The sequence below is a fragment of the Vulpes vulpes genome, chromosome 3 (assembly GCF_048418805.1).
Source record: "Vulpes vulpes isolate BD-2025 chromosome 3, VulVul3, whole genome shotgun sequence".
Lineage (NCBI taxonomy): Eukaryota > Metazoa > Chordata > Mammalia > Carnivora > Canidae > Vulpes > Vulpes vulpes.
Window position 1 is genome coordinate 117,624,764 of NC_132782.1, and position 26,031 is coordinate 117,650,794.

Here is a 26,031-nt window from a genome sequence, read left to right on the forward strand (position 1 = left end):
TTGGGATAACACAGGTGAATGTGGAAAGTGGCGACCAAAGATAAGCCCACTATTTCATTGTTTTGCCTGATACCAGCCCAGGCAATTACTAATATGGCCAGTGAAGGGGAGCTTCAATTAGTCCACTAGTTTCCCGCTGCATTTGTTAGAATATTAATGTGTACTTCCAGTTCTTTGATAGTGTTATTCTCAAATGGAAGCATATCCAAAATACCTAAACTGAGCTCACCCCAACACCCCAGCTAACCTAACGGTATTGATTTCTCCTGTTAAAAGAGACAACACTTAATGCCAATGTGTTCCATGGCATTATGTATAAATAACTCCTAAAGTGAGATGAATAACTGAACAGATGCCATAAGTGGGCTATATTTGGACAAGGCATCAGGATTCTGGATTTGTCAGAGTTGTCTCTGGTGAAGATCAATTCACATTCAATAATTACAACATGTTTTGATTGATTTCTAGGGCCAGGCATTGCTCCAAATTCCTCACATGGATCATCTCATTTAATCCTTACCACAACCTATGAGAAAAATACCTTGTTTATCACTGTTGGTTTGGGGATTTTTTTAGGATGAGGAAATTGAGGCACAGAAGTGATTAGGAAACTTAACTAATCACACAATTAATCACAGAGTAATTAGTCTGATAAGTGCCATAAGGAGAACTATAAGATGGTGCAAGAGTGGGAATCTAAGGGCTCAGGGCTGGCATCTCCAAGGAAGTGGCACCTGAGTGGTAGACACCTGAGGATGAAGCAGGAGTCAGCCAGAAGAGCCTGAGAAGAGTGTCTCCAAAGATCAGGTGCTCCAGGAGAGGAGCACCTGGGTGGCTCAGTGGGTTAAGTGTCTGACTCTTGACTTTGGGTCACATCATGATCACAGGGTTGTGAGATGGAGCCCTACGTCACAGGCTCTGTGCTGGCTGCGAAGTCTGATTGAGATTCTCTCTCCCTCTCCCTCTGCCCCTCCCCCGGTCCTCTCAAATGAATAAATAAATAAAATCTTTAAAAACAAAAACCAAAGACCCAGGAGGAAAGAAGCATGGTTGCCAGAGTGGCTAGAGCCTAGTAGGCCAGAGGGAAAATAACTTGAACAAAGCTGGAGAACTAGGCAGAAGCCAGAGGCCAGACCAGGCAGGGCCGTACAGGCTGTGGCAAGGTATTGGATCTTATTCCAAGAAAACAGGAATCCATGGAATCTGGAGCCTTGAGCAGGGAAGTACTGGAGTTGGACTTCTGTTTTAAGAAGATCGGTCTGGCTGCTGGTGGCCAGTGGCTTGACAGAGGCTGGACTGGAAGCCAACATTGGCTGGGGGGCGCCAGAGCCAGAACAGGCTGGAGGTAGAAGGCATGGATTCAGGTAAATACACCGTTGAGCAGGAAAATCAGGCAATCAGTATCTTGGTACTAGCTCAATGATCACAGTGGGGAAGTCGCAAAGCCTCTCTAGGTGCCCATTTCCTCTCGGTTTCTTCAGAAGAGAAACATCCTTTCCTTCCTCCCACGGAGGTCTCGGGATGCCTTAAGATCCAGGCCCTGAAGAAGCAGTTTGTGCTGTGCAAACACAAGTGGTCATTAACTGGCCCACATCCTGTCTTGCTGAGTGGTAATGATTTCTAGACGCTCAGTGAGGTCCCCAGAGAGAGAGAAACTCTTTCTTCCTGCGTGTGTGGGTAAGAATTGATTGAATGAGCCAGGCCTGCCCCTTGTTTGGGGTCAATCACAAGGTCTATTAGGACGCAAATGAGCCCCTTTCAGCTTTAATTCTCTCCAGCTTTATCTCTGCTGCCAATGCTGTCATGCCAATGATTTGACACTTAATATTAAACTCTAAAGTGACATTAAAATTGGACTATAAAATGCCTGTTGCCTGGCTCTGATATTGGTACTTTTTTTTTAAGGGAGGGGGAAGGGGAGAGGGAGAGAGTCTTAAGCAGGCTGCACACCCAGCACTGAGTCTGACATGGGGCTCCATCTTACAACCCTGAGATCTTGACCTGAGCCGAAATCAAGTCAGATGCTTCACTAACTGAGCCCAGGTGGCTCTTCTCCCATCTTCTTTGTCAATACAACAAAGAGAAGTGGGTGATTATCTTTTTTTTTTTAATTTTTTAAAATTTATTTATGATCGTCACACAGAGAGAGAGAGAGAGAGAGAGGCAGAGACACAGGCAGAGGGAGAAGCAGGCTCCACGCACTGGGAGCCCGACGTGGGATTCGATCCCGGGTCTCCAGGATCGCGCCCTGGGCCAAAGGCAGGTGCCAAACCGCTGTGCCACCCAGGGATCCCGGTGATTATCTTTTATATGTGTGCATCCTTCCCCTATTCCTCCCTAAGGACCTGACATTGCCTTGCATACACTACGTGTTATTTGAGAGTGTCTGCATGTGGCAGTAGAAAGCTTGAGACTGGGTTTGAATTCCAGTATCACCGGTTCTAGGCTGGATAAAAAAGGACAAGTCACTTAACCTATCTGAGCCTCCAGTTCCTCATTTTCATAACGGGAACAATAATACCAATTTCACAGGGTTCTTGAGAGGACTGTAGAAAGTAACATATGAAAAGCATCCAGAATAGCGCCTGACACAGAAAAGGCACATCATTTAATTCCGGTCCCTGGAATGAAATATCCAAATATATGATAAGGGTAGCTTACCAGTTCCCAAAGAATCTGGGGCTGAGCCTTTCACGTACTGAAAAGATTGCCTTCTGAGCTGGAAAATTTTCTGGTCCCTGGGGTCTTGGGGGGTTTGGACTGCCACTGACCAAAGCTCTGGTCCTAGTCTGTCCACTGCGCCCCTTCCCCAAACCTATAAACTCCAGTTGGGCTGACCAGTTTTAGAAGTTAGCATCAAAGCCAGGAAGACACCAAACGCTTTGCACACTGTGTGGCAATCAAGTTGAGGAAGTTGATTGCTGATCCAAAATCCCATGGTGGAAATCCAATTAGGTTTTAAGTGGACTGGGCCATTTAACCCTTAACCACGTTATTCACCTCCCCCACCCCCCCCATTTTTCACCTCTCACAAATGCCTGTTGGTCACTGGTAAGTTTGGATCAGTAAGAGTGGGCTGAGGCAGGCGTCCAACAGTCCTGTGGGAAGTTGCTCCAGCCTCTCCTTGGCTGCTTGGCTCCCTTGTTTCCATCCTCCCCAGCCCAGTGTGGTGGGAGTGGGGGTGGGGGGCACACTCACGCAGTGCAGTTCTCCATGGACTCAGTGGTGCTGTCCTCAATCTCCATGTTAGTTGAGAGGCTGGCAAAGCCATGGGGCAGCTCATCCCACTCGTCAAACCGGATGCCTGTGCCAAGGGAGTAGCGGCCCTCAGCACAAGGCTTACAGGACTGGTCCTTCATGTCCAGAAACTCCCCAGCTCTGCAGGAGAAGGCTGGAACACAGAGCAGGGATAGGACAGGGTGGTGAGGCTGCTGCCACCCCAGGAGAAGTGGATGGCTCATGGGCACCCTACAAGGGGAAGCAGAGAATCGAGGTCTAGGAGTTTGCTCGCCAAAGATTTAGAATCACAGCACATCTTGTATGATTCCGTTTTCTATGGAAATGTCCAAAATAGGCAAATCTGCAGAGAGAGAAAGCAGATTTGTGGTGCCATGGACTTGGGGGAGGGAGCATGGGGAGAGATTGCACATGGACATGATGTTTCCTTTGGGGGTGATAAAAACATTGTAAGTTATATAGTGGTGGTACGACTGTGGTCATTCGAGAAACCACTGGACTTTACACTTTCAGAGGGTGAATTTTATGACATACAAATTATGTGTCAATAAAGCTATTATTAAAAAAAAAATGAGTTAGGGCTGTGGCAGCCCTGCCTTGCTGAGGGCCTTTGGGCTTGCAACTTCCTAAGGGAAAGCGTTGGACATGAGAGAGCTCTCCAGGAGAGGATACCATGATCTCTTGTGCTGACCCCTCTGAATGGTGCCCAGCCCTTCACCCATGAATTCCTCTCTCGAGCTTCTGGCCTCTGACTCCTTTCTGGTTCTGCTGCCACCAAACAGGTTGGGATTCTCGTGCCTATTAGCTCAACCGCTGAGGCGGTGTCCTCCTAACTAGTTCTCTGTGTCCTGTTTTGCTCATTCTGTGGTCAGAGGTATCGTTCTAAAACACTGAGATGTACTATTATTCCCGTTATTCAAGAAATCTTCAGGCACTCTTCCTTTGGCTATAGAATTAAGCTCTCGGCCAAGTATTCAAAGTCTTCCCTCAACCTAACTTTCTTTTCTTTTTTTTTAAAGATTTTATTTATTTATTCATGAGAAACATAGAGAGAGGCAGAGACACAGGCAGAGGGAGAGTCAAGCTCCCTGCGGGCAGCCCGATGGGTGACTCAGTCCCAGGACCCTGGGATCACAACCTGAGCCAAAGGCAGATGTTCCACTGCCTTTGAGCCAGCTTGAACCACTGCCTTTGAACCTTTGAACCACTGAGCCACCCAGGTGTCCCTCAACCTAACTTTCCAGTTTGATCTCCCACTACAGGCTTTTCTCCTCCACAGCCCGGTCCATCATTTCCCCGTGTTACATCTGCCCCAGACTACATGTTCTTCTGGAATGTGTCTGGTGTTCTCCCACCTGCAGACTTCTGCCCAAGTGGCTCCCCCAGCTATTCCTGATCGCTAAGCATCCATAACTCCCATTCTTCTTCATCTCATAGTAACACATCATGATGTGTGCCTTCCACCAGGCTCTGAGCTCTCCTCCAGGGACAGTGGCTCAGACATAGCTGAGGCTTCATAAAGGTTTGATGAAAAAAAAAGAAAAAGAATGGATGAAAGAACAAATGTCTGCTTCTTCCATCAGACTTTAAGAGTCTGAAGGCGGAGAACGTGTCTTCTCTCTCTTTGTGGTTCATAGCACGAGCACAGAGGAGAAGCTCTGCTGAGTCCTGAGTTACCCGAAGGTGGCTCATTTGTTAGCATAGTCACACCTCCATCCTGCTCAGATCTTAGCAATATCCGCTCATTATTTTAGCAGGCATTTATTTGCTCACAGAATAAACCAGGCACTCTGCAAGCTTCTTTTCTTTTTTAAGAACTTAAGTGTCCCCATGGGACACCTGGGTGGCTCGGTGGTTGAGCGTCTCCCCTGGGCCCAGGTCGTGATCCCAGGGCCCTGGGATTGAGTCCCACATTGGGCTCCCTCTGCCTGTGTCTCTGCCTCTCTCTCAGTGTCTCTCATGAATAAGTAAATACAATCTTTAAAAAAAAAAAAGAATTTACATGTCCCCAATCTCCTTTCCAAATATTCAAATATTCCTTGATTCTACTCCCTGTTGTTATCCCTCCGCATTTCTAGAAAGGGCAAAGGAGGGATGCCTGGGTGGCTCAGGGCGTGACCCCAGGGTCCTGGAAGTCCTGCATCAGGCTCCCTGCAGGGAGCCTGCTTCTCTCTCTACCTATTTCTCTGCCTCTCTCTCTGTCTCTCATGAATGAATGAATGAATGAATGAATGAATAAATAAATAAATAAATAAATAAATAAATAAATAAAATCTTTTAAAAAATTATAGAAAGGACAGTGGAAGGGGTAATAGCTGCCAGCTGTAGAAAAGTTGAGATTACAGAGTCACAGAGGTGGAGACGGAGCCACAGACAAGGCACCACCTTTCTGATTTGTGTGGCCAGCTCCACAGGCAGGGCAGATTCTTGTCCCTGAAATGATTGATGCCCAGTGCATTTTAAAGATCTGTCTCTGCAGAAATTCATCTTCTCTGGTTTCCTTTTCAAGAACAAGAGCAAATCACAGTCTTTCCTAATGACTGATTGTGGCTGCTGAGTGTAGATTGGAGAGATCTACAAGAGCCAATGGATGCAAACAGAAAAAAAAAAGAAAGATCTGAGTGGCAGGCAGCTGGAGTTACTCATACTTTATTCCTTGCTGGGATTTAAATTCAAAGAAAAATGACAATAAACGCAACTTTAGATATCCTGATTGCATCCATGAAATAACATTTCTTGCACCAAATCTCAAAGAGGTGGAAGGCTAACTGAGGGAAAGGTCTGATTCCTTAAAGTCAGCTGCACAGTCAGGGAGGGCCTAGCTTGGATGGCAGGAGGCTTGGGACAGAGGTGAAGGGCGAGCAGCAAGATTGCTTACAGCACTCAGTGCCCTTGACAGGGTCGGGGAGGCTGGTGCACAGGCCCGGGGTGTGTGGTACAGCGACCCTCCACCTGGATCCTGTGCTGTCACACGCCGTGTATTCGTAGTGGTACTCAGACTGCAGGAAAGACAACAGTGGGCAAAAGGTGCATTAGCGGTGACCAGACATTAACAGCTTTCTACCCACTTCCTGCCCCACAGGATGGCTACTGACATTTATGAAGGTGGTAGCACACCCACCCCTCATCCATCCCTGACCCCTGCACCCCCCACACCTCCTTAGCCCCCCATCCTCTTCTACCCCTTTAAAACCCCTGCACCCCCTCCAACCACCCCCAGCTCCACCCCACACCCAGCCCCTAGGGCAAAGAGCAAGGATCGTGGTGCCCAAACACTTTTTCAGAAGCCTACAGGAGCCACAACGATTTGGGTCCTTCCTCTCCATCCAGCCATGGTCTAGTCCTTAGAAATCCCTTTTGTGCAGTGACTCTCTTTGCTGTTGTATATAGGTAGTGACCTGACAGACAGAGTAATGTGAGAAGGTAACTACAGAATAGGCTAGAAATAGGTGCAGTTTTTCTTGTTTCAGACAGTAGAATTACGAGCAAAGTCTGGTCCATGAAAAGCCTGCGAAGGATGGTCACTGAGGCTGTATTGCCCTGTTCTGCAGACTCCCATCTGCCCAGAAAGACTCTGAATTCCTCCATCTTGCATTTTATGAAAACATCATTATTTTTGCCCAGGCAGCTCTCATCACCTGAATCTGTTCATGCCTAATTTCTCTGTGCACTGTGAAATTCACAGTTCAGTCACTTTACTGAACTAAGAATAACCTAAATAACAGCCAAAAACAGCCAAATCAAGCATTAAATAGGAAAATAGTAACAACAAAAATAATAAAAAGCACTATGTGGGAGGAAAAAAGACCACCATAGATGCATCCCATACACTTAAACACTCTTCCTCTTTTAAGTCTTGTAACAAATGACAGGCCACAGGACTAATGTAATTTTGGCTCTGACAAGTACTTTACAAGCCTTTACCTATTCCTATATTTAAGTGCCAAAGTACTTGGTACTATTACATCCATAAGAAAAATAGATTTAATGTCCCCTTTCAACCCACCTAAAAGTATAATTGCATACCATGTGTAATGCCAGGAGTGAAGACTAAAAATGAGACAGTTTTGAAGTTTGCTTTGAAGTTTGCTAATCTAAGAATGCATCAGAACCAAAAGGAGAAAGCTTTACCTTTTGGAAGAGGTAAACACACTGCACTTCATCCGTTCTAAGATGCATATTTCTTTCACATTTTAACATCTGTGAAATCACAATCGACACAGTAAGAAAGCCCTGTGTCATATTTTAACTGATAAAAACAGATAATTTTTTCTCTCTTTGCAGTACACAAAAAATGGTTGGTCTTAGAAGCAAGGGTATCTCAGATTTTTGGAAATATGGTGAACATGTCGTTTCTTGAGCTGTAGTTTCAGAAACTTAAGATGCTAAGAGAACAATTTTATTTCCCTCTATTATTAATATTTGCCAGATATATGTTTTATGCCCAGCTATTAGAGTTACTAAGTGTTGTGTCCAGTATGGCTCAAGATGGCAGCAACACAAACTCAGCATTTCCATCCAGAGGGATAAGAGGCAGATTAAGGGGGAAATTGCAGTAACTGTGAGCCTAACTCTTCTGAGAATCTTTGGCTTTGGACTTAGATGTCAGGACATCAGGCTGGCAATTCTTTGTTTCCTGGGGCTACTATCTCCCTGGGTCTATTTCCCCCCATAATTCCAGTCTTTTCCTTATCTCAGAGAACCCTGAGATGAACAGAGCAACTACATAGATAGCAATTCCAGGTCTAAAAACTATACTCTCCAAAGGGTTTTATTGCAAGAATGAGGGTTAAAATCCACAGTGTGTAAATTAAATGCAGAATTGAGTGAACCAGGCAGAAAGGATTTGAGGATCTGCCTGTGTACATAATTATGCTGGTCATCTGCATGGTGATTTTACAGTCCCCAACACAGTCTCATTTGATCTTCAAATTCCCCATAAGGCAAGCAGAGCAAGAGTGTTTCCCTCGTTGTCCAGATGAGAAAACATGCTCAATGGCGTGAAATGGCCTGTCCAAGCTCACACAGCTGCTAAGTCACTGAGCTAGAACCCTGGCCTTCCCACCAGAAATCTGCCACCCTCACACATACAATCAAACACAAGCTCACTCTGGGCCAAATTTCACAGCCAAATCTAAAAATTAAATAAGACAGTGTTGGTTGTCTGCCAGAAGCTAGGCTCACTTCGGAGGCCTGAGAATTGGTGTTAAAATACCTAATCTGTTCGGGCAGATAATTTCAGTTTACTGGGACTGCATTTGGCTTTTTGGAGACACACGGGCCAAGTCCATTTCCTTTTGCTGCCTTTCATTTGGTGTCCCCTGAGTTCCACTTGGGTGGGAGGTTTGCTGGGGAAATGGTTGATTCCAAGTCTTAGAAAATTTCCCTTTCAATATGTGCTAATTTACTTCATGTCATTTGGGGATATTTCCACCATCCAAGGTGGATGGATCTGCTGCAACTGTTTCATATCTGAACTACATTTTGAGATCTCACCATTCAAGACATAAGCTTAGACAGACAGTTAAATCAGAGACATTAACTGGCAGCACTTCTTGACTATAGTCAGCATTCTACGAACAAATCAAGTTTACCCAGTGATCTCTTTGAAACCGTATAGTCTGCATAACATACAGATTGACAAAGGAGACACACAAACATATTTGGTAGGTATGTCCAGCACATAATTCCTTGCTCCCCACTGCACAGTGATAGGACACATATCCAAATCACAATTTTATTTTTATTATTTCTATTTTTTTAAGATTTCTTTTTATTTGAGTGGGGGCAGCGAGGGGCAGAAGGAGCATGAGAATCTCCAGCAGAAGCCATAGAGCTTGATTCCCACAACCCTGAAATCATGACCTAAGTCAAAATCAAGAGTCGGATGCTTAACTGACTAAACCAGCCAGGCATCCTCCCAGATACAATTTTAAGTGGGGCATAGGAGGCAGTGGCTGCTGGTTGTCATCAGGAAAAGAAGGGTAGGGTTTGGAAATGAGGGTGGGCACCTTAGTCAATCTGCCTTCTCCTAAGTCATCCAGCCATATGTCATACTCCTGGGGAACATGAGAAAGAAGAAAAAACCCCAAAGTTGGAATTTCCTTGGTCAAATACCAAGCTATCTATTTGGCAAATGAAAATTATGCCAGGTGAATTAAGCCAGTCACAAAAGGACAAACACTGTATGATTCCACTTGGATGAGGTACCCACACTGGTCAGATTCATAGAGAAAAAGTAGAATAGTGGTTGCTGGAGGTTGGGCCCCTGAGTAGAGTTTTGGTTTTGCAAGATGAAAAGAGTTTTGTCAATGTGGTAGTGAGGACTCCACATGTGAATGGACTTAATGCCTGACCTATACACTTAAAAATGGTCAAGATAATTTTATATTAAAGATTTTTATTTGGGGTCCCTGGGTGGCTCAGTCAGTTAAGCATCTGCCTTTGGCTCAGGTCATGATCCCAGAGTTCTGCAGTAGAGCCTGGCCTCAGACTCCCTGCTCAGCAGAGTCTGCTTCTCCCTCTCCCTCTGCTGCTCCACCTGCTTGTGCTCTCTCTGTGTGTCAAATAAATATATAAAATCTTTATAAAAAGTAAAGAAAGATTTTATTTGTTTGAGAGAGAGAGAGAGAGCATGAGGGAGAGGGAGAGAGAATCTGAAGCTGACTCCATGCTGAGCACAGAGCCCCACACAGGACTCGATCCCACAATCCTGAGATCATGACCTAAGCTGAATCCAAGAGTCAGACGCTTAACCAACGGAGCCACCCAGGCACCCCAAAAATGGTCAAAATAATTTTATGCTATGTGTATTTCACTACAATTTAAAAAAAAAAAAAAAAAAAGATAATGCTACAGGAACATGCCCAATCTCTGACTTATCCTTATCTCTACACCAGAGAGTAGAAGCCTATGATCTGGTAGTGTGCATTCAAGAAATATCCTCAAAAGAAAATAATGTGTGTGTGTGTGTGTGTGTGTGTGTGTGTATAGCGAGTTAAAAAAGCACAAGAGGGAGGAATGGATGAGCACCTGGGGGGTTCAGTCAGTTAAGCATCTGCTTTCAGCTCAGGTCATGATCCCAGGGTGCTGGGATTGAGTCCCAAGTCGGGCTCTCTGTTCAGCAGGGAGCCTGCTTCTCCCTCTCCCTCTCCCCCTCCCCACTGCTCATGCTCGCTCTCTCTCTCTCTCTCTCTCAAATAAATAAATAAAATCTTCACACACACACACAAAAAGAGGGAGCAGTGGAGGAAGGAGTAGAAGACAACAGAGTGGACATAATGATAGTCTCACTAGTAATGCCCATGGCAGTTCCCTGGTGCCTCTGTGTTTGCTACTGACAGCCGTTTGAAAGAATTATGTTGCAGTTGTGCAAAAATAGACATAGGTGCCAAAAAATATTGTTTTTCAAACGTTCTGCTCTTTTTAAATTAAAATGTTGAAACTCTGGAAATACTGTTAACTTGGAACATGTCGGGTCTTCCATGTTCTAGGAAAATGGTGTCCACTCAATTCCACATCCAACAAGTAGTTCTTGAGAGTCTTTTCTGTGCTAGATCCTGGTGAAGCAGTGGTGTCTGCGATGCAGTCACAGCTCTCAAGGAGTGTAGATGCCTATGTGGTGGGAAGTGCCCTGGCAGGGATGGGGCAGGGAGGAAGGTAGATCATGAACACATATATAGGTAGGCTAACTTCTGGTCTTCTACTATTCTCTGTAATTAATTATCATTGCACATTCTTGCTTGCCCTCATTTTCCCCAGAAACGGTTTTGATATCTGTTATGGACTGCATGTTTGTGTCCCCTCCAAATTCACATGCTGAAGCCCTGATATGACAGTATTTGGAGGTGAGGCCTTTGGGAGATAATTGGACATGAGGCTGGAGCCCCCATGAAGGGATTAGCGTCCTTATAAGAAGAGGATCAGAGCCTCTTATAAGAGAGGATACAGTGAGAAGGTTATCTGAAAACCAGGCAGATTGCTCTCACCTGATGCTGGATCTGCCTACACCTTGATCTTGGACTTCCTAGCCTCCAGAACCATGAATAAGAAATGTTTTAACTTTTTAAGCTCCCTAGTGTATAGTATTCTGTTACAGCAGCCCAAATGGACCAAGACCATGTCTAAGAATTCTGGCAAAGACTGTAACACGTCCCTGACCCCAGTGACACTAAACCATTGAACCACACTGTTTCGTTTTTCACTCATGGTGGTTTGAAAACCACGAAAAGGCCAGGAGCCACAAACATTAACCTCACTACTTAGAAGTAACCTCTGTGATGGCAGAGCCGAGGAGATGGAGACGGTCGGCCAGGACTGTGGAGGGAGGCAGGGGATGGTCAGGTGGCAGCGAGGCCCATTGTTCCTCTAACCTTCTTCCTGCCAGGGCAGTTCCCCAGTCCAGCTGGCCACAGATGCTGGCAATAGGTGGCCCTGACTGGCTGGAAAGTCAAAGGCTTAAAGTCTGCTCCTTCAGCGTGGCCTGCAGGGATTAATGCAGTAGGCCCAGGAGCCGGGCTGCAGAGGAAAGCCTGGGAAGGAAAGCGAGGGCTCCGAGCGGCACTAAAAGAAGCAGTCTGAGCAAATGCCTCTTCTGGGCCTCACTTATAAACTGAGAAAGTTGAATTTAGGCCATTTCTAAGATTCTTTCCAGTTCCGACACCTTATTATTTTACTGCTGGAACCTGCTTGGGGAATTTGTTCTTTTTTTATTTATTCACAAGAGACACACGCACAGAGAGAGGCAGAGACACAGAGAGAGGGAGAAGCAGGTTCCATGCAGGGAGCCCGACGTGGGACTCGATCCCGGGTCTCCAGGATCGTCCCCTGGGCTGAAGGCAGGTGCTAAAGCACTGAGCCACCCAGGGCTGCCCAGAATTTGTTCTTTCTTCTGCCTGTTCCCCTGTTCCCCTTACTTCCTTCAAAATGGCACTGCTCAGTTTTTAAAATAATTATGGGGAAGCCTGGGTAACTTAGTGGTTGAGCACCTGCCTTTGGCTCAGGGCGTGATCCCGGGGTCTTCTGATCGAGTCCCACATCGGGCTCCCTGTGAGGAGCCTGCTTCTCCCTCTGCCTGTGTCTCTGTCTGTCACTCATGAATAAATAAATAAAATCTTAAAAAATAATAATTATCAAGGTAATCCATGCTCATTGTAGAAAAGATGAAAGTAGAGGCTACAATTAAAATGGCAATAAAAGGGATCCCTGGGTGGCGCAACGGTTTAGTGCCTGCCTTTGGCCCAGGGCGCGATCCTGGAGACCCGGGATCGAATCCCACGTCAGGCTCCCTGCATGGAGCCTGCTTCTCCCTCTGCCTGTGTCTCTGCCTCTCTCTCTCTCTCTCTCTCTCTCTGTGACTATCATGAATAAATAAATAAAATCTTTTAAAAAAAAATGGCAATAAAAATCTACCACATGCCTAGCAAGCACAGATCACTACTTTTTTTTTTTTTAAAGATTTTACCTGAGCTCAACCCTTGAGCCACCCAGGTGTCCCACAGATGACTACTTTAAATGTACGATTGTATTTCTTTCCAGATTCTTTTTCTATAGGTGAGCATGCATTTCTAAAAACAAAATGAAGATCATAGAGTTTGGAGTTTTGTACTTTTTTTTTTTTTAAACAATTTTGGTCACAAGCACTTAACCGTGTCTTTAATGGTTCCTTTAACATTGAGTTTTTTCCAACTTTTTCCTTATTTTAAAGTAGCACTACTCTAAAGCCTTCTGTGCATTCTCATTATTTGATTTGGATACATTCCCACAAGTGAAATTACTAGGGTAAAGAGTACAAGTTTCTTTAAGTTTCTACAAACATCTCTAAGTCCTTTTTCTCTTTCTTTCTTTCATTCTTTCTTTTTTTACTTTTTATTGTCATAATGTCAAATATTTACTTTTTAAAACAGATTATAATGATCCCCACTCCCCAGTTTCTTTCTTTTTAAAAAAATGATTGTATTTATTTATTTAATAGTGAGAGAGAGAGAGCATGAGCCAGGGGGTTTGGGAGGGAGAGGCAGAGGGAGAAAGATTCCCCACCGAGCAGAGAGCCCGACCTGGGGGTGGGGGGGCCTCGATCCCAGGACCCCGAGATCATGACCTGAGCTGAAGGCAGATGCTCAACTGACTGAGCCACCCAGGTGCCCCCATCCCCCAGTCTTAATACTAAATATCTGCCACTCTTGTTCATCTACCTGCACCTACTCCCCATTAACTTCCACCTATACCTCCCTTCTAAAAGCTGTTGTCATTTTTAATTTTTGGTAAAATTTATGCACATTGGAATGCACAAATCTTAACTGCTCAATTTGGATAAATGGCTACGCTTGAGGAAAACATTGACAGGGCAAAGAATCACTGCCAGCAACTATGCGCGGGGCAGGGAGAAGGAGATACCTCCTCTGCCACAGGCAGGATAAACAGAGCCAAGTGTGGGGGGGAGGGTCTCACTGTTGCATAAAGTCACAACCACCTACTGAAGCAGGACCATAAACATGACTTGGGTTTGTCTTGGCTGGGACAAGGCTGCGTCAAGAAACAGGTTCTAAAGTAAACCCGGATTTTGACTCTAGGCCTTGGGGTCTGGAGGAGGCCACCTCCTCCTCTTCTCCCAACTGCAGGCTCATCCCCTTCTCTCACCGTCCCTGAAAAGCAGATCCTATGCTTGATAGAGCGGGATCAATAGGTATTTTTTTTAATTCAATTTGCCAACATTTAGTATAATACCCAGGGCTCATCCCATCAAGTGCCCTCCTTAGTGCCCATCACCCAGCTACCCCATCCCCCTGCCCACCTCCCCTTCCACAACACTTTGTTTCCCAGAGTTAGGAATTTCTCATGGTTTGTCTCCCTCTCTAATTTTCCCCACTCAGTTCCCCTCCTTTCTCTTATAGTCCCTTTCACTATTTCTTATATTCCCCGTATGAGTGAAACCATATGATGATCAATAGGTAGTTGTTGACTCAGTGGCAAATACTTCTTTGCTTGGAAAGCACCTGACTCAGATGGGAGTAGATCCCATTAAGCAATCCTGACTATCAAGGAGACACTAACATTTGCTGGGAGGGACAGCATACAGAATGTGGAAAACCACAGGGAAATATCAGAATTTGAACATCAGGGTCCCAATGAAACTTTCTCTTAGGCCCAGCCCCAGCTGGATGAACTCCTGTTCTTTGTTCTATTTGCTTTGGAGTACCCTCATTCGGGTTTTGGGTGAACGCTCTGGCTGAGGCTCAGGGACGCAGTGACCTCAGTTTCCCAGTGTGAACACAGGATCTTTCCTATTGTTCTCCAACCTGTTAGACTGGGGAGGGCAGCAACACTTCTCTTTGTCTCCCTCCCTCCTCCTCACCCTCATAAGGACTGCTAACTCAGTAGCAGTGTCTCCTGAGCCCTAGGGCCTAGACCTACCCCCTCCAGACCCTTGGTGCCCCCGTCTATCTGATCAACACAACTGCCTGGAGATTAAGTTAAAAATACAGATTCCTGGGCTCCATCCCCAAGATTTTTATTTTCATTTAGATCTTTTTCCCCTTCCTCTCCCCCTCCTTCAAAACTCACTCTTCTATGCCTCAGGACTTAAGTATTTGTCCCATTTGGAAGTAAATGGTAAACAAATGTCCCATAAGACAGAGAATCTTAATCTACAGCCCAAGGACCACTTCCCAGATACAAGATGCAGAATTGCAGGTATGTGCATTTTCCTGCTCAGAGAGTGTACAGACTTCATCAGATCCTCAAAAGAGTCTGTGATCTACCAGCAGAAAACCATGAAAATCTGTCATAATGTATTAGCAATGTTAAAATAGCTTAGGGGCACCTAGGTGGCTCAGTGGTTGAGTGTCTGCCTTTGGCTCAGAGTGTGATCCCAGGGTCCTGGGATCGAGTCCCACATCAGGCTCTCCCACAGGGATCCTGCTTCTCCCTCTGCCTGTGTCTCTGGCTCTCTCTCTGTGTCTCTCATTAGTAAATAAATAAAATCTTTTTTAAAAAATAGCTTAATATTTTGCCCCACAAAGGCTGTTCCATTTTTAACAGGGGACTGAAATAACAGGGGGCTAAGGATTTTCAAATTATGGTCCAGAATCTAGGCATTTACAAAGCCCTTTTGGAGGGGAGTGGGGATTCCTGGCTTGAACCAAGCAATGCTGTTTTTTTTCTAAAATCTCTTTTACAGGGATCCCTGGGTGGTGCAGCGGTTTGGCGCCTGCCTTTGGCCCAGGGCGTGATCCTGGAGACCCGGGATCGAATCCCACGTCGGGCTCCTGGTGCGTGGAGCCTGCTTCTCCCTCTGCCTATGTCTCTGCCACTCTCTCTCTCTCTGTGACTATCATAAAATAAATTTTAAAAAAAATTTTAAAAAAATCTCTTTTACATATTAATTCTTCTCAGTGAAGATTTTGTTGTAACCAAAAGTTTCACACCCCAGGGAAGTTTCACACCCCAGACTGTGCTTGAAGGAGCATATGGCTCAAGGTGGAATTGCAGGCGTGAGGCAGATTCAGAGGCAAGGATGTCTTCCTGGCCTCCCTTTAATCACGCCAGCTGCTCGCCAGCTGCTCCGTAGTCAGGTGCTTCCTCTCCGTGCAGGTGACACAACCTCTCCCCGGAAACAGCCACCAGACCCAGCGGCGGCCAAAGTGAACAGACCCCAGGCCGTGGGCCCCTGCTGGCTGTCCTCAAGCGCTGTGCTGTTGCCTAGCAACACGGGCCGGCGCCCTGGGGCCCCAGCCCAGGGAGTGTGGGGGAGCCCTGGCCTTACGCTGTCCCTTCTTTCAGCTTCTCTATTGACTCTGGGTTTTCAGCTTCCATTTTGATCCAAAACAGCAGGGACAGCGCTCAGTCACCCTGGCAGGACCTGCCCTGCTGGTCTGGTCGTGGACACGTTGCACAAAACTGAATTCTGGGCTTCACTGCCCGCTGGGCGAGCTTGGGCCGCCATGCCCCGGGCCAGATAGGCCCCTGACCCTGCTGTCCAACCTGTCTGGAACTTGAGCTCTGTCCATTTCGGGTACAGCCTTGGCCGGGGGGTGCTCCCGGGAGAGGAACTGGTGTGGTGAAGACAGCCACCACTAGTGAGCACCTGTGAGCACCCCCTGCAATGGGCTCTGGGCTGGTCACTTCACGTGCATCTCCCGTTTAGCCTCCACCAGCGCCCCTGATGCTAACCCTACAGCTGTGACCTCCCTATTTACAAATGCAATCCAATCCCCTCCACCCCACTGATCCTCGACTCCTGAGTGACTTTTTTCCATGCACTTCCCACCTTCAAACACACTCTATAACTTAGTTATTCATTATGTTTATTGTCTATTTCTGCCCCTGCCCTCACTCCAGATCAGATGCAAACTCTGTAAGAAGAGGCATCTTTGTTTTTGTTCACTGATGTAGCCCAAGTGCCCAGAACAGTGCCTGACACATAGTAGCTGTCAGTATTTGCTGCATGACTGAATGGGGGTGGGGGGGAGGTACAGTTCCCGAGCTGTGCAAGGTGCTCTTGATCAGAGCCCGAAGATCCAGACTCTCATCTTATGCTGCCACTCCAGCCTGCACAACTGTGGACCAGTTGTTAAATCTCCCTGTGATCATAAAACCAGGGTGACAATGCCTGCTAAGATGATTTTTAAAAATTAACTAATTATTATTATTTATTTCTTAAAAGTAGACTCCACGCTGGGCCCAAACCCACAACCCTGAGATCAAGACCTGAGTTGAAGGCACCTGGGTGGCTCAGTTGGTTGGGTGTCTGCCATCAACTCAGGTCATGATCCCAGGATTCTGGGGTCAAGCACTGTGGCGGGGGTGGGGTGGGGGGGTGTCCCTGCTTAGCAGGAGGTCTGCTTCTCTCTCTCCCCCTGTTCCTTCTCTCTCTTGTTCACAAACTATCTCTCTTCAAATAAATAAATGAAATCTTAAAAAAAAAAAAAAGACCTGAGATGATATCAACAGTCAGACGCTCAAATGACCAAGCCACTTGGGCATCCCACATTTTATTTTATTTGCTTGTTTGTTTTTAAGATGGTTAAATAGATCCCCACTCATCCACCTACCCAAACTGAGTAACATCAAATTCTCAAGACATTTAGGAGATTATGTTCAGGGAAGCTCTTTGTAAACTGGCTAACACAAGAAAAAAGGAAAGAAAGCCAGCTACTGCTATGACCCTGCCTGGAGAGAGCTCACAGAGGGGGTGCTGAGGCTCTTCATTCCCCTTTCTGGTAATAGGGCTGTGAGGAAGGAGACACTTGTGGCCTAACAGCAATGATGACAGTAGCAGTTAGACACCCCCTGGCTCTCCTTGCTGTTTACCACCCGCCCTGACTCACCCTCTGATCCTAGTCTGCTCATACATATGAAGTAACATCTGTCCTTTTTCCACCTTTTCTCCCCTACCAACTCCCCAAAGCTAATCTCTCCAAGAGAAAAAGGCTGGTTGCTGACATTTAGACACTTGGTACCTGCAGCCAGTCTGTCAGGTGCAGAGAGCCTTTCTGTATTGCTTGTAAATATCCCTAGGATTGAAATGGCTTTGTCGCCAGGAAACACAACGTCCCTTTATAAATTCCAATCCCTTTCTGCTAGGTGAGAGTTTGGAACACACAACTGTCTACAAGGCAGGGCTTTATGAGATTATATTTCAAACATGTGCTTTTCTTGTTTTTTAAATGAAATCAAAATGTTCCACTAAATTTGTTTCACCTGAACTTTTAATTATGTATGAAAAAAAAAAAAACAAGCCAACTAGGTACTGGCCTGTGTAAAACTCTCCTAGGACAGTTTAGTGTTCAGATGTGATAGATGTTTATGATGGAGAATTTGAACTTGGAGGTCAGACTTCCAGCCTGGAGAGCCAAGTCAACAGACAGGGCTTTTATAACTTCAATGGAGCAATCATCTCCAGACGGCTACAATAGCACAGTCTCCTAGAATAGGAGACTGTTTTCTTAAACTGAGGGTTAAGAGTCCTCAAACTCTTAACCATCAACAATCACTCTCCATCTTCCCCTACCCCAGCCCCTGGCACCAGTCTACTTTATGTGTGTATGGATTTATCTATTTCTGACACTTCACATTAATGAAATTATACAATAGGTAGCTCTCTGTATTTGTTTGTTTTTTTAAAGATTGTATTTATTTATTCATGAGAGACACAGAGAGAGGCAGAGAGACACACGCAAAGGGAGAAGCAGGCTCCCCGCAGGGAGCCTGATGCAGGACTCAATCACAGGACCCCTGGATCACGACCTGAGCCAAAGGCAGACGCTCAACCACTGGCCACCCAGGTGTACCTTGTTTTATTTATGTATGTATGTATGTATGTATGTATGTATTTATTTAATTTTATTTAAACGATCTCTACATCCAATGTGGGGCTTGGACTCATGACCCCTAGATCAAGAGCCTCATGCTCTATCAACTGAGCCAACCAGACATCTCCAATAGGCAGCTCTTTGTATCTTGGTTCTCTTAATTAGCATAGTGTTTTTGAGGTTCATCCATGTGGTAGCATGGATCAGTACTTAATTCCTTTTTACAGGCCAATAACACTCCATTGCATGAATATACCACATTTTATTTATTCATTCATCACTTGGACATTTGGGATGTTTCCACTTTTTGGCTATTGTGAATAATCCTGCTATGAACATTCACACAGTTTTGGTGTGAATGTATGTTTCCAGTTCTCTTGGAAATATACTTAGGAATGGGATTGCTCAGTCGTACGGTAACTCTATGTTTGACTTTTCAAGGCACTGCTGAACCGCCTTCCATGGTGGCTGCACCGTTTTATATTCCTAGAGCATGAAGGTTTCAATTTCTCCACGTCCTCGTCAGCACTTGTCTGTTAACTGTCTTCACAGCCACACTAGCCGTCCACTTTATCTCTTAAGTGTATCGGACACTACCCCGGACAGAGCCCTCCGTTTCCATCAGGACCTGTGTCCAGCTCCCGCGAAGTTCGCTTGCTCACAGCAGGGCCCACAGCTGATTGTGCTCATCCGTTCCCAGCCCCACTCGGTGCACTGATAGCTTGGTGCTGACTCTAGTGGGAACATTTACACCCTGGAAGTCAGCAAACATGATAAACCAGGGTTTCCCCCCACCTCTAAAAGCAAGTTGTTAAACATTGACCAGCACACGGCTAACAGCATCCGTTTAGTCCTAATGCCACAGAGTTCTTTGCTTTGCTCTTTTCCTCGGCTTGTAAATCTATCCTTTTACATACGCATTTTCTAGTTCAATTAAAATCCCAGCCTCTCCTAAAACTCAGTTCCAATCTCTCTCTCTCTTTTTAAAAATATTTATATACTCATGAGAGACACAGAGAGAGGCAGAGACACAGGCAGAGGGAGAAGCAGGCTCCCTGTGGGGAGCCCGATGTAGGACTCGATCCCAGGACTCCAGGATCACGGCCTGGGCTGAAGGCAGACACTCAACTGCTGAGCCACTCAGGTGTCCCTCAGTTCAGATCTTACACAAGGCTATCTCCAAAGTTTCAATTGCCTTTGAGGACTGATGATTCCAAGTTTACACCTTGAGCTTAGACCTTACCCTGGAGCTCCTGATGCTGATCTCTAACTGCCTATGCAGGGTGTTCCTTAGGCACATCAGATCCAACATTTAAAAATAGTTCTCAACTACTCTTCCCTACTGGTGCTCCATACCTAACTGAGCGATGCCACCATCCACCTGTGGTGGCAATACTGGTCTTCAGAGTTTATGGAATAATACTTTTTTCTCATTAATTTTATCTGCTAACAATTTATATTGGAATGACAATAATGTTTATATTTTTATAAATGTACATTTTACTTGATGTAATATAGAAAGTGCATTTGAAAAGCTTATTTAGGGATCCCTGGGTGGCTCAGCGGTTGAGCATCTGCCTTCGGCCCAGGCCATGATTCTGGGGTCCCAGGATCAAGTCCCATGTTGGGCTCCCCGTGTGGAGCCTGCTTCTCCCTCTGCCTGTGTCTCTGTCTCTCATGAATAAATAAATAAAATCTTTTTTTTAAATGAAAAGCTAAATATAGTTTTACCTATTTCTTTAAAATATTTAATAAATTCTACTTAAAAAAATAAATACCAGTCTTGGCATGGTCTTCTTATTCAGTTATTGAAACTGCTACATTCAGCCCCTGCTCAAGCCAGGAAGTGTAGTGTCAAAACCTCTCTGTCTTAGGCCCTGCATAATCAGCGAGACCTATCCGTTTTCTACCTCAAATCAGTCCACCTCTCTCCATCCACACTGCTACCAATGAAGTCAAAACACAGTTACTTCTTGCCTAGCAGAGTTTCCTTACTGGTCTCCCAGGCTTTGTCCCCCTCCTTTCCTCCAAGCCACTCTCCAGGGTGACCCATCTGAACTGCAGAACAGAATGTATCACTGCCCTACAGAGTAATCACCAGACTCCCTGCAAGGTTCACTTTACTCTCTGGCCCATGCTTACTTCCACCATCTATCTCTCTATTCTGACCCTATGCCCTCACCATAATACTTTGAGATATTTTCCCACTGTAACTCAGCTAAAAATCTTTACTACAGATAGGGTAAGGAGATACAAATATGCTCAAGGTGGTCCTGGCATATATGGGCCCAGTACAGTTTTCATTTTATGGGATGAGAAAGGGAGAATCTGTTCCATGTTTCCCTCCTAGCTTCTGGTGATGACCAACGATCCTGGGATTTCCTTGGTTTGTGGCAGCATAACCCTAATATTTACAAGGCATTTTCTGTGTGTGTGTGTGTGTGTGTGTGTGTGTGTCCAAATTTTCTCTTTTTATAAGGACACCAGTCATATAGAAATGGGACCCACCCTAATGACCTCATCTTAACTTGACTACAGTCTGCAAAGACCCTATTTCCAAATAAGGTCACATTCTGAGGTGCTGGAGGACATAAGGGGTACACTAAGGTACATATGAATTTTTGGAGGACACAAACTGATAATAGTGCCCATACCTCGAATTTTCTTTTTTCTAAACTTCTTTTTAAGATTTTATTTATGAGAGACAGAGAGAGAGAGAGAGGGGGAGAGAGAGAGGCAGAGACACAGGCAGAGGGAGAAGCAGGCTCCATGCAGGGAGCCCAATGTGGGACTTGATCCTGGGTCTCCAGGATCAGGCCCTGGGCCAAAGGCAGCGTCAAACCACTGAGCCACCCGGGCTCCCCTCTAAATTTTTTTTTGAGGACTTTTTTGTTTTGTTTTGTTTTTGAGAGAGAGTGTGTGTGAACGGGCGTAAGGGACAGAGGGGGAGAGACAGAGAGAGAGAATCTTAAGCAGACTCCATGCTCAGCACAGAGCTCAATGTGGGGCTTGTTCTCAGGACACTGAGACCATGACCTGAGCTGAAGTCAAGAGTCGGTTGCTTAACCGACTAAGCCACCCAGATGCTCCTTTACCTCAAATTGTCTATCTAGAGAATCATAGCTCTAGGTCCCATGCTATAAAATTTGAGAATTTCTTTTTGGACCCTCCCACCCACCCCCCCCCAAAAAAAACTAAAAGCAGAACCATGTTACCTTCTATGAAGGAAATGAAGTGAATATTTATTAGACATCTCTCAGGGGCCTCAACCTTTGCAAGTTTTATCTTTTTAATCTTCACAACCACCCTAACTCCTTCACATCAAAGACAGTCTCACCCATTGTCAAGTCCCTGCTGCCCAACTTAGAACGTGGCACTGCAATCCTGCAACAAGTATGCATGTGTTGGATCAATGACCTGTGGGGTAGATATTATTTACCCCATTTTCAGAATGAAGAATTAGTTCAGTGATGTTCAGGCACATGCCCCAAAGTCACATGGCTAGTGAGTAAGCTGCAGGTTTGGGACTCAAGGCCAAACCCACCTGTCTTCAAAGCTCTTATCATTTCCATTACATTTAAACCAGTGGTTCTCAAAGTGTGGTCCTAATACCACCAGGCCCAATTAAGTTTGTGTTAGAAATGCAAAATCTTAGGCCTCTTCACTGACCTGCTGAATCAGAACCTCTAGGCCAGGGCCAACAATCTGGGTTGTAGGAAGCCCTCCACCAGAGGCTTAGACCAGCTGCAATTGGGAGTTGGGAACCCCCTACCCCCACTCCAAACCAGGCAGCTGGCCAGAAGAAGTCCAGGGTAGTCCAAAGTCGGTAGGGACTGAGAAACTGACTTGGTCTTTTTGGTCTTTCTTTCTTTCTTTCTTCCTTTCTTTCTTTTTTTCTTTTGTGCCCTATGCAGTTGCGAGATTTCCAAAAACCTTGTCTTCCAAGTCCAACCACTATCGCTATTTTTTTATGCTGAAAAATGACATTACTCCAGTATTTTTAAAAAGGAAGGAGGAGAGAGAGTGCCTGAAGGCAATTACTTCAGTCCTGTTTCTTTCCTCTGCTGGAAATGATGAGACATGCCTGGGAGAAGCTCTAATAAAACACCCCCCTGAGGACTTTCCACCTAGAAAGGAGAACTGACAGTCCTTTCCAGGATAAAGTGGGCAAGATGTTTTTGAAAGTTGCCAAAAGGGCTTCCAAGTTGCATGAAGTAAGGATGAAGGTGGAACCAACTAGCTCTGTGGAATTTCATGGAGATATTCATGAAGAAAAGACCAGAGCAGGAGACCCAGCAGCCAAATGAAGAGCTACCTGCTTCTTATCTGTAAACTGAGGAGATGGTAGTAGAGGCCACCTGTTCACTGGACAGAAGGCCAGGACTCAGCAATCCTTTGCAAAGATGATCTTTTTTTTTTTTTTTTAAGATTTTATATATTTATTCATGAGAGATACACAAAGAGAGGAGAGACAGGCAGAGGGAGAAGCAGGCTCCCTGCAGGGAGCCCGATGGGGGACTTGATCCCAAGACCCCGGGATCACCACTTGAGCCAAAGGCAGATGCTCAACCACTGAGCCACCCAGGTGCCCCAAAGATGACCTAGTTCTTAAAGGAAGTCACTTTTCTTTCTGAGGGTCTTGGTGGCAGCTGAGTATGGCAGCCAGATGCCAGCCTCCTGCAGGGGAGAGGCCCGGAGCCCCGTGAGGTGGAGAAGGCCTACGAGAGGCCCAAACCAGAGTCCTGCGGCTGGGCTCTGCCTGGAGGAGGCTGTGAGGCTTTGCACTGGAAAATCTGAAAACACCTGAAACTAAAGCAAGGGGAGGAAACAGTGCCACTGACTGGCCTGCAATGCTTTCCTTTGGGCAATTGGAATACTGTCCATCGTGAGAAAAAGAGATGGGGCTGGGGGGAGGGGAGCCCCAAGAAAGAACAGAATCCAAAGCCGAATGTTCAAATTCAAGCCGTTGCCTGCATTCACTTTTTCGGATGGCTTCTGCTACAACAAGGTAGAAAATGAAAGCCTTCTTTACGTGTACTAAAATTGCCATTAGAGTTCCTCTTGCCCCTCCCACCCACGTCAGGCGAGGTTCTGGCTGCCTTTGCATGCCGCAGTCTTTAAAGGTTTCCCCGGGACCAGCCTGTGGCACTGTCGCTCAGAACTTGGTTCACATCAGCACCTCTTGTTTTGCCAAATAGTAATGGCCTGAGTCCAAGAGTGAAATTCAGTGGAAGAAATTAAAGCAGGATGCCATTCTCCCTAATTTTCAGGAAGGCCTCAGATGGTCCTCCGGCTTTTTAGCAGTCACAGGAGGAATCAGGACAAATCTCTCCTACTTCTTTATTTTTATACTTATTGATCAACAAGCCATCCTTGATTTTTCCTCCCACTCCCAGCAGTACCAGCCTCAAAAATGGTTAACAGATAGTCATTAAACAGCATATCCCCTGCTACTTCAATTTGAGGCCAAAGGAAATTACTCTGGCTTAAAAAGAAGCTATATTCCATTTCTACTTCATGTATATAGAGGAGACAAATAATAATCACTGGTCCCATAAGAGTCTCCACAGATACTGGGAGATAATATCCACAGATACTATAGTTTCAGTAATTAAATTAACTGATCAGTGAACCTCTCTCCAATGTCTTCTTCTGATGTTCCTAATCTTTTCCATTCTCATGCCACAGCTTGCCCATCAGTACATCTTCCTATTGCATCTGCCTGCTAAATGATTTCCTCATTTAGCAGGCAAATGATGGGCTCTGAGCACTACATGTCCTATAATGTTTTCATTTTTTACATTGGCCACCAGGGAGCTCAGAGGCAAGCTTCCAGTACATTTGTTTGTATAGTGTTCATATATTCATTTAATTATTCTTTTTGGGGGCACCCCCGGCGGCGCAGTGGTTTAGTGCCGCCTGCAGCCCGGGGTCTGATCCTGGAGACCCAGGATCGAGTCCCGCATCAGGCTCCCTGCATGGAGCCCGTTTCTCCCTCTGCCTGTGTCTCTGCCTCTCAGTCTCTCTCTCTCTCTCTCTGAATAAATAAATTTAAAAAATTATTCTTTTTGTATTGTCATTCTAGATTGTACTTTTTTCCAGCCATAATCTTATTTCATATTTGGATTTTACTAATTTGATGAAATATTTCCTGAAAATGGAAGTCCTTATAGGTGGAAGCACTATTAATTACTTAATTAGGGATGCCTGGGTGGCTCAGTCGGTTGAGTATCTGCCTTTGGCTCAAGTCATGATCCCGGAGTCCTGGGATCAAGTCCTGTATCAGGCTCCCTGCAGGGAGCCTGCTTCTCCCTCTGCCTATGTCTCTGCCTCTCTCTGTGTCTCTCATGAATTAAAAAATTTTTTGTAATTAATTAAAATAAGACCATTCATAGTTTGATTGCCTTCCTCTCCTACCTCATTTCTCACCGCATTCTCCTTCCTTCTCTACTCCTCACACTACACTGGCCTTCTTTCAGTCTTCTGTACCTACTTCAGGGCCTTTATATGTGCTGATTCCTGCCCCCTCATGGCTTATTACTCCTGGATATCCTTCAGGCCCCCGCTGGATTACTGCTACCCTAAGAGTTCCCTGAACCTCCTACTTAAGTCAAACCCCCTAATAAGTGCTCTTAATGCACCTTGTACCTTCCTTTTGCAGCATTTGTCACAGTTGTAATTTTATCTGTAATGATTGCATATACATATATCCCACTAGACTATAAACAATGCCTGCACACAGTGGGAATGCTATAAACTTTGTTGAATGAATGAGTGAGTGAAGGAATGAGTTCATACATACAGATATACTGGTTTCCATGGTTCAACTTTTTTCTATTCTTCAAAAACACCTATCTAAGTATTCACTACCCTCCAGAAAAAACTTCTCCAGTGTATTCTTAATCAAGTTCAATTTTTCTCCCTAACACTATCTATTCTATAAGGGCCTCTAGGACTTGCCTCAATCCACCTTCCCATTCCCTTTCCTTCCTCTTCAATGAAAGCCACCTGGACAGCCTGAAATGCCCCCATAAGTAACTCTGCACGTTCCCATCTCCTGGCCTAGAATGTTTCTCCCCACTGACGTGCCCTGCATCTACTCTATACCAAGAGGTGGCTAAGGTTAGGATGCTACCCTAGGTGCTCAGATGCCATTTACCCCTACAGTCTTTTCTGATTTCTGCATTTTCTCTCTTATAGTGCCAACCCAAATCCTTTTGTTTATATTCACTTTTATCTCTCATATAAATGCATTATATTTATTACACATTCCCTTTCCCACTGGACTGTAAACTCCTTGAAGGCAAGCACTGGGCCAATCCATTCTAAATCCCCAGCTGCAAGCACAGTGTCTGGCACACTGTGAGAAGTCAAAATGATTACTGTATTAATATATAATAATAATAATAGTAACATGGAGATGTAGGAACATCACATTTAGGAAAACTAGTCCAACAGCTAAAGGAATGGATGATTTCATGAT

General features: G+C 45.3%; 1 protein-coding gene across 14 annotated transcripts in view; it reads right to left on the reverse strand.

Moving 5' to 3' along the window:
- Positions 1-26,031, reverse strand: part of ELAPOR1 (endosome-lysosome associated apoptosis and autophagy regulator 1) — a 72,956-nt gene that overhangs the window by 31,409 nt on the left and 15,516 nt on the right. For all 14 annotated transcript variants that reach the window (XM_072754419.1, XM_025996348.2, XM_072754413.1 and 11 more), the window contains exons 3-4: positions 6,116-6,236; positions 3,199-3,391 (exon numbers count right to left, since the gene is read on the reverse strand). In XM_072754419.1, coding sequence (XP_072610520.1) covers positions 3,199-3,391; positions 6,116-6,236 — 314 coding nt within the window. The remainder of the gene's footprint in view (positions 1-3,198; positions 3,392-6,115; positions 6,237-26,031) is intronic.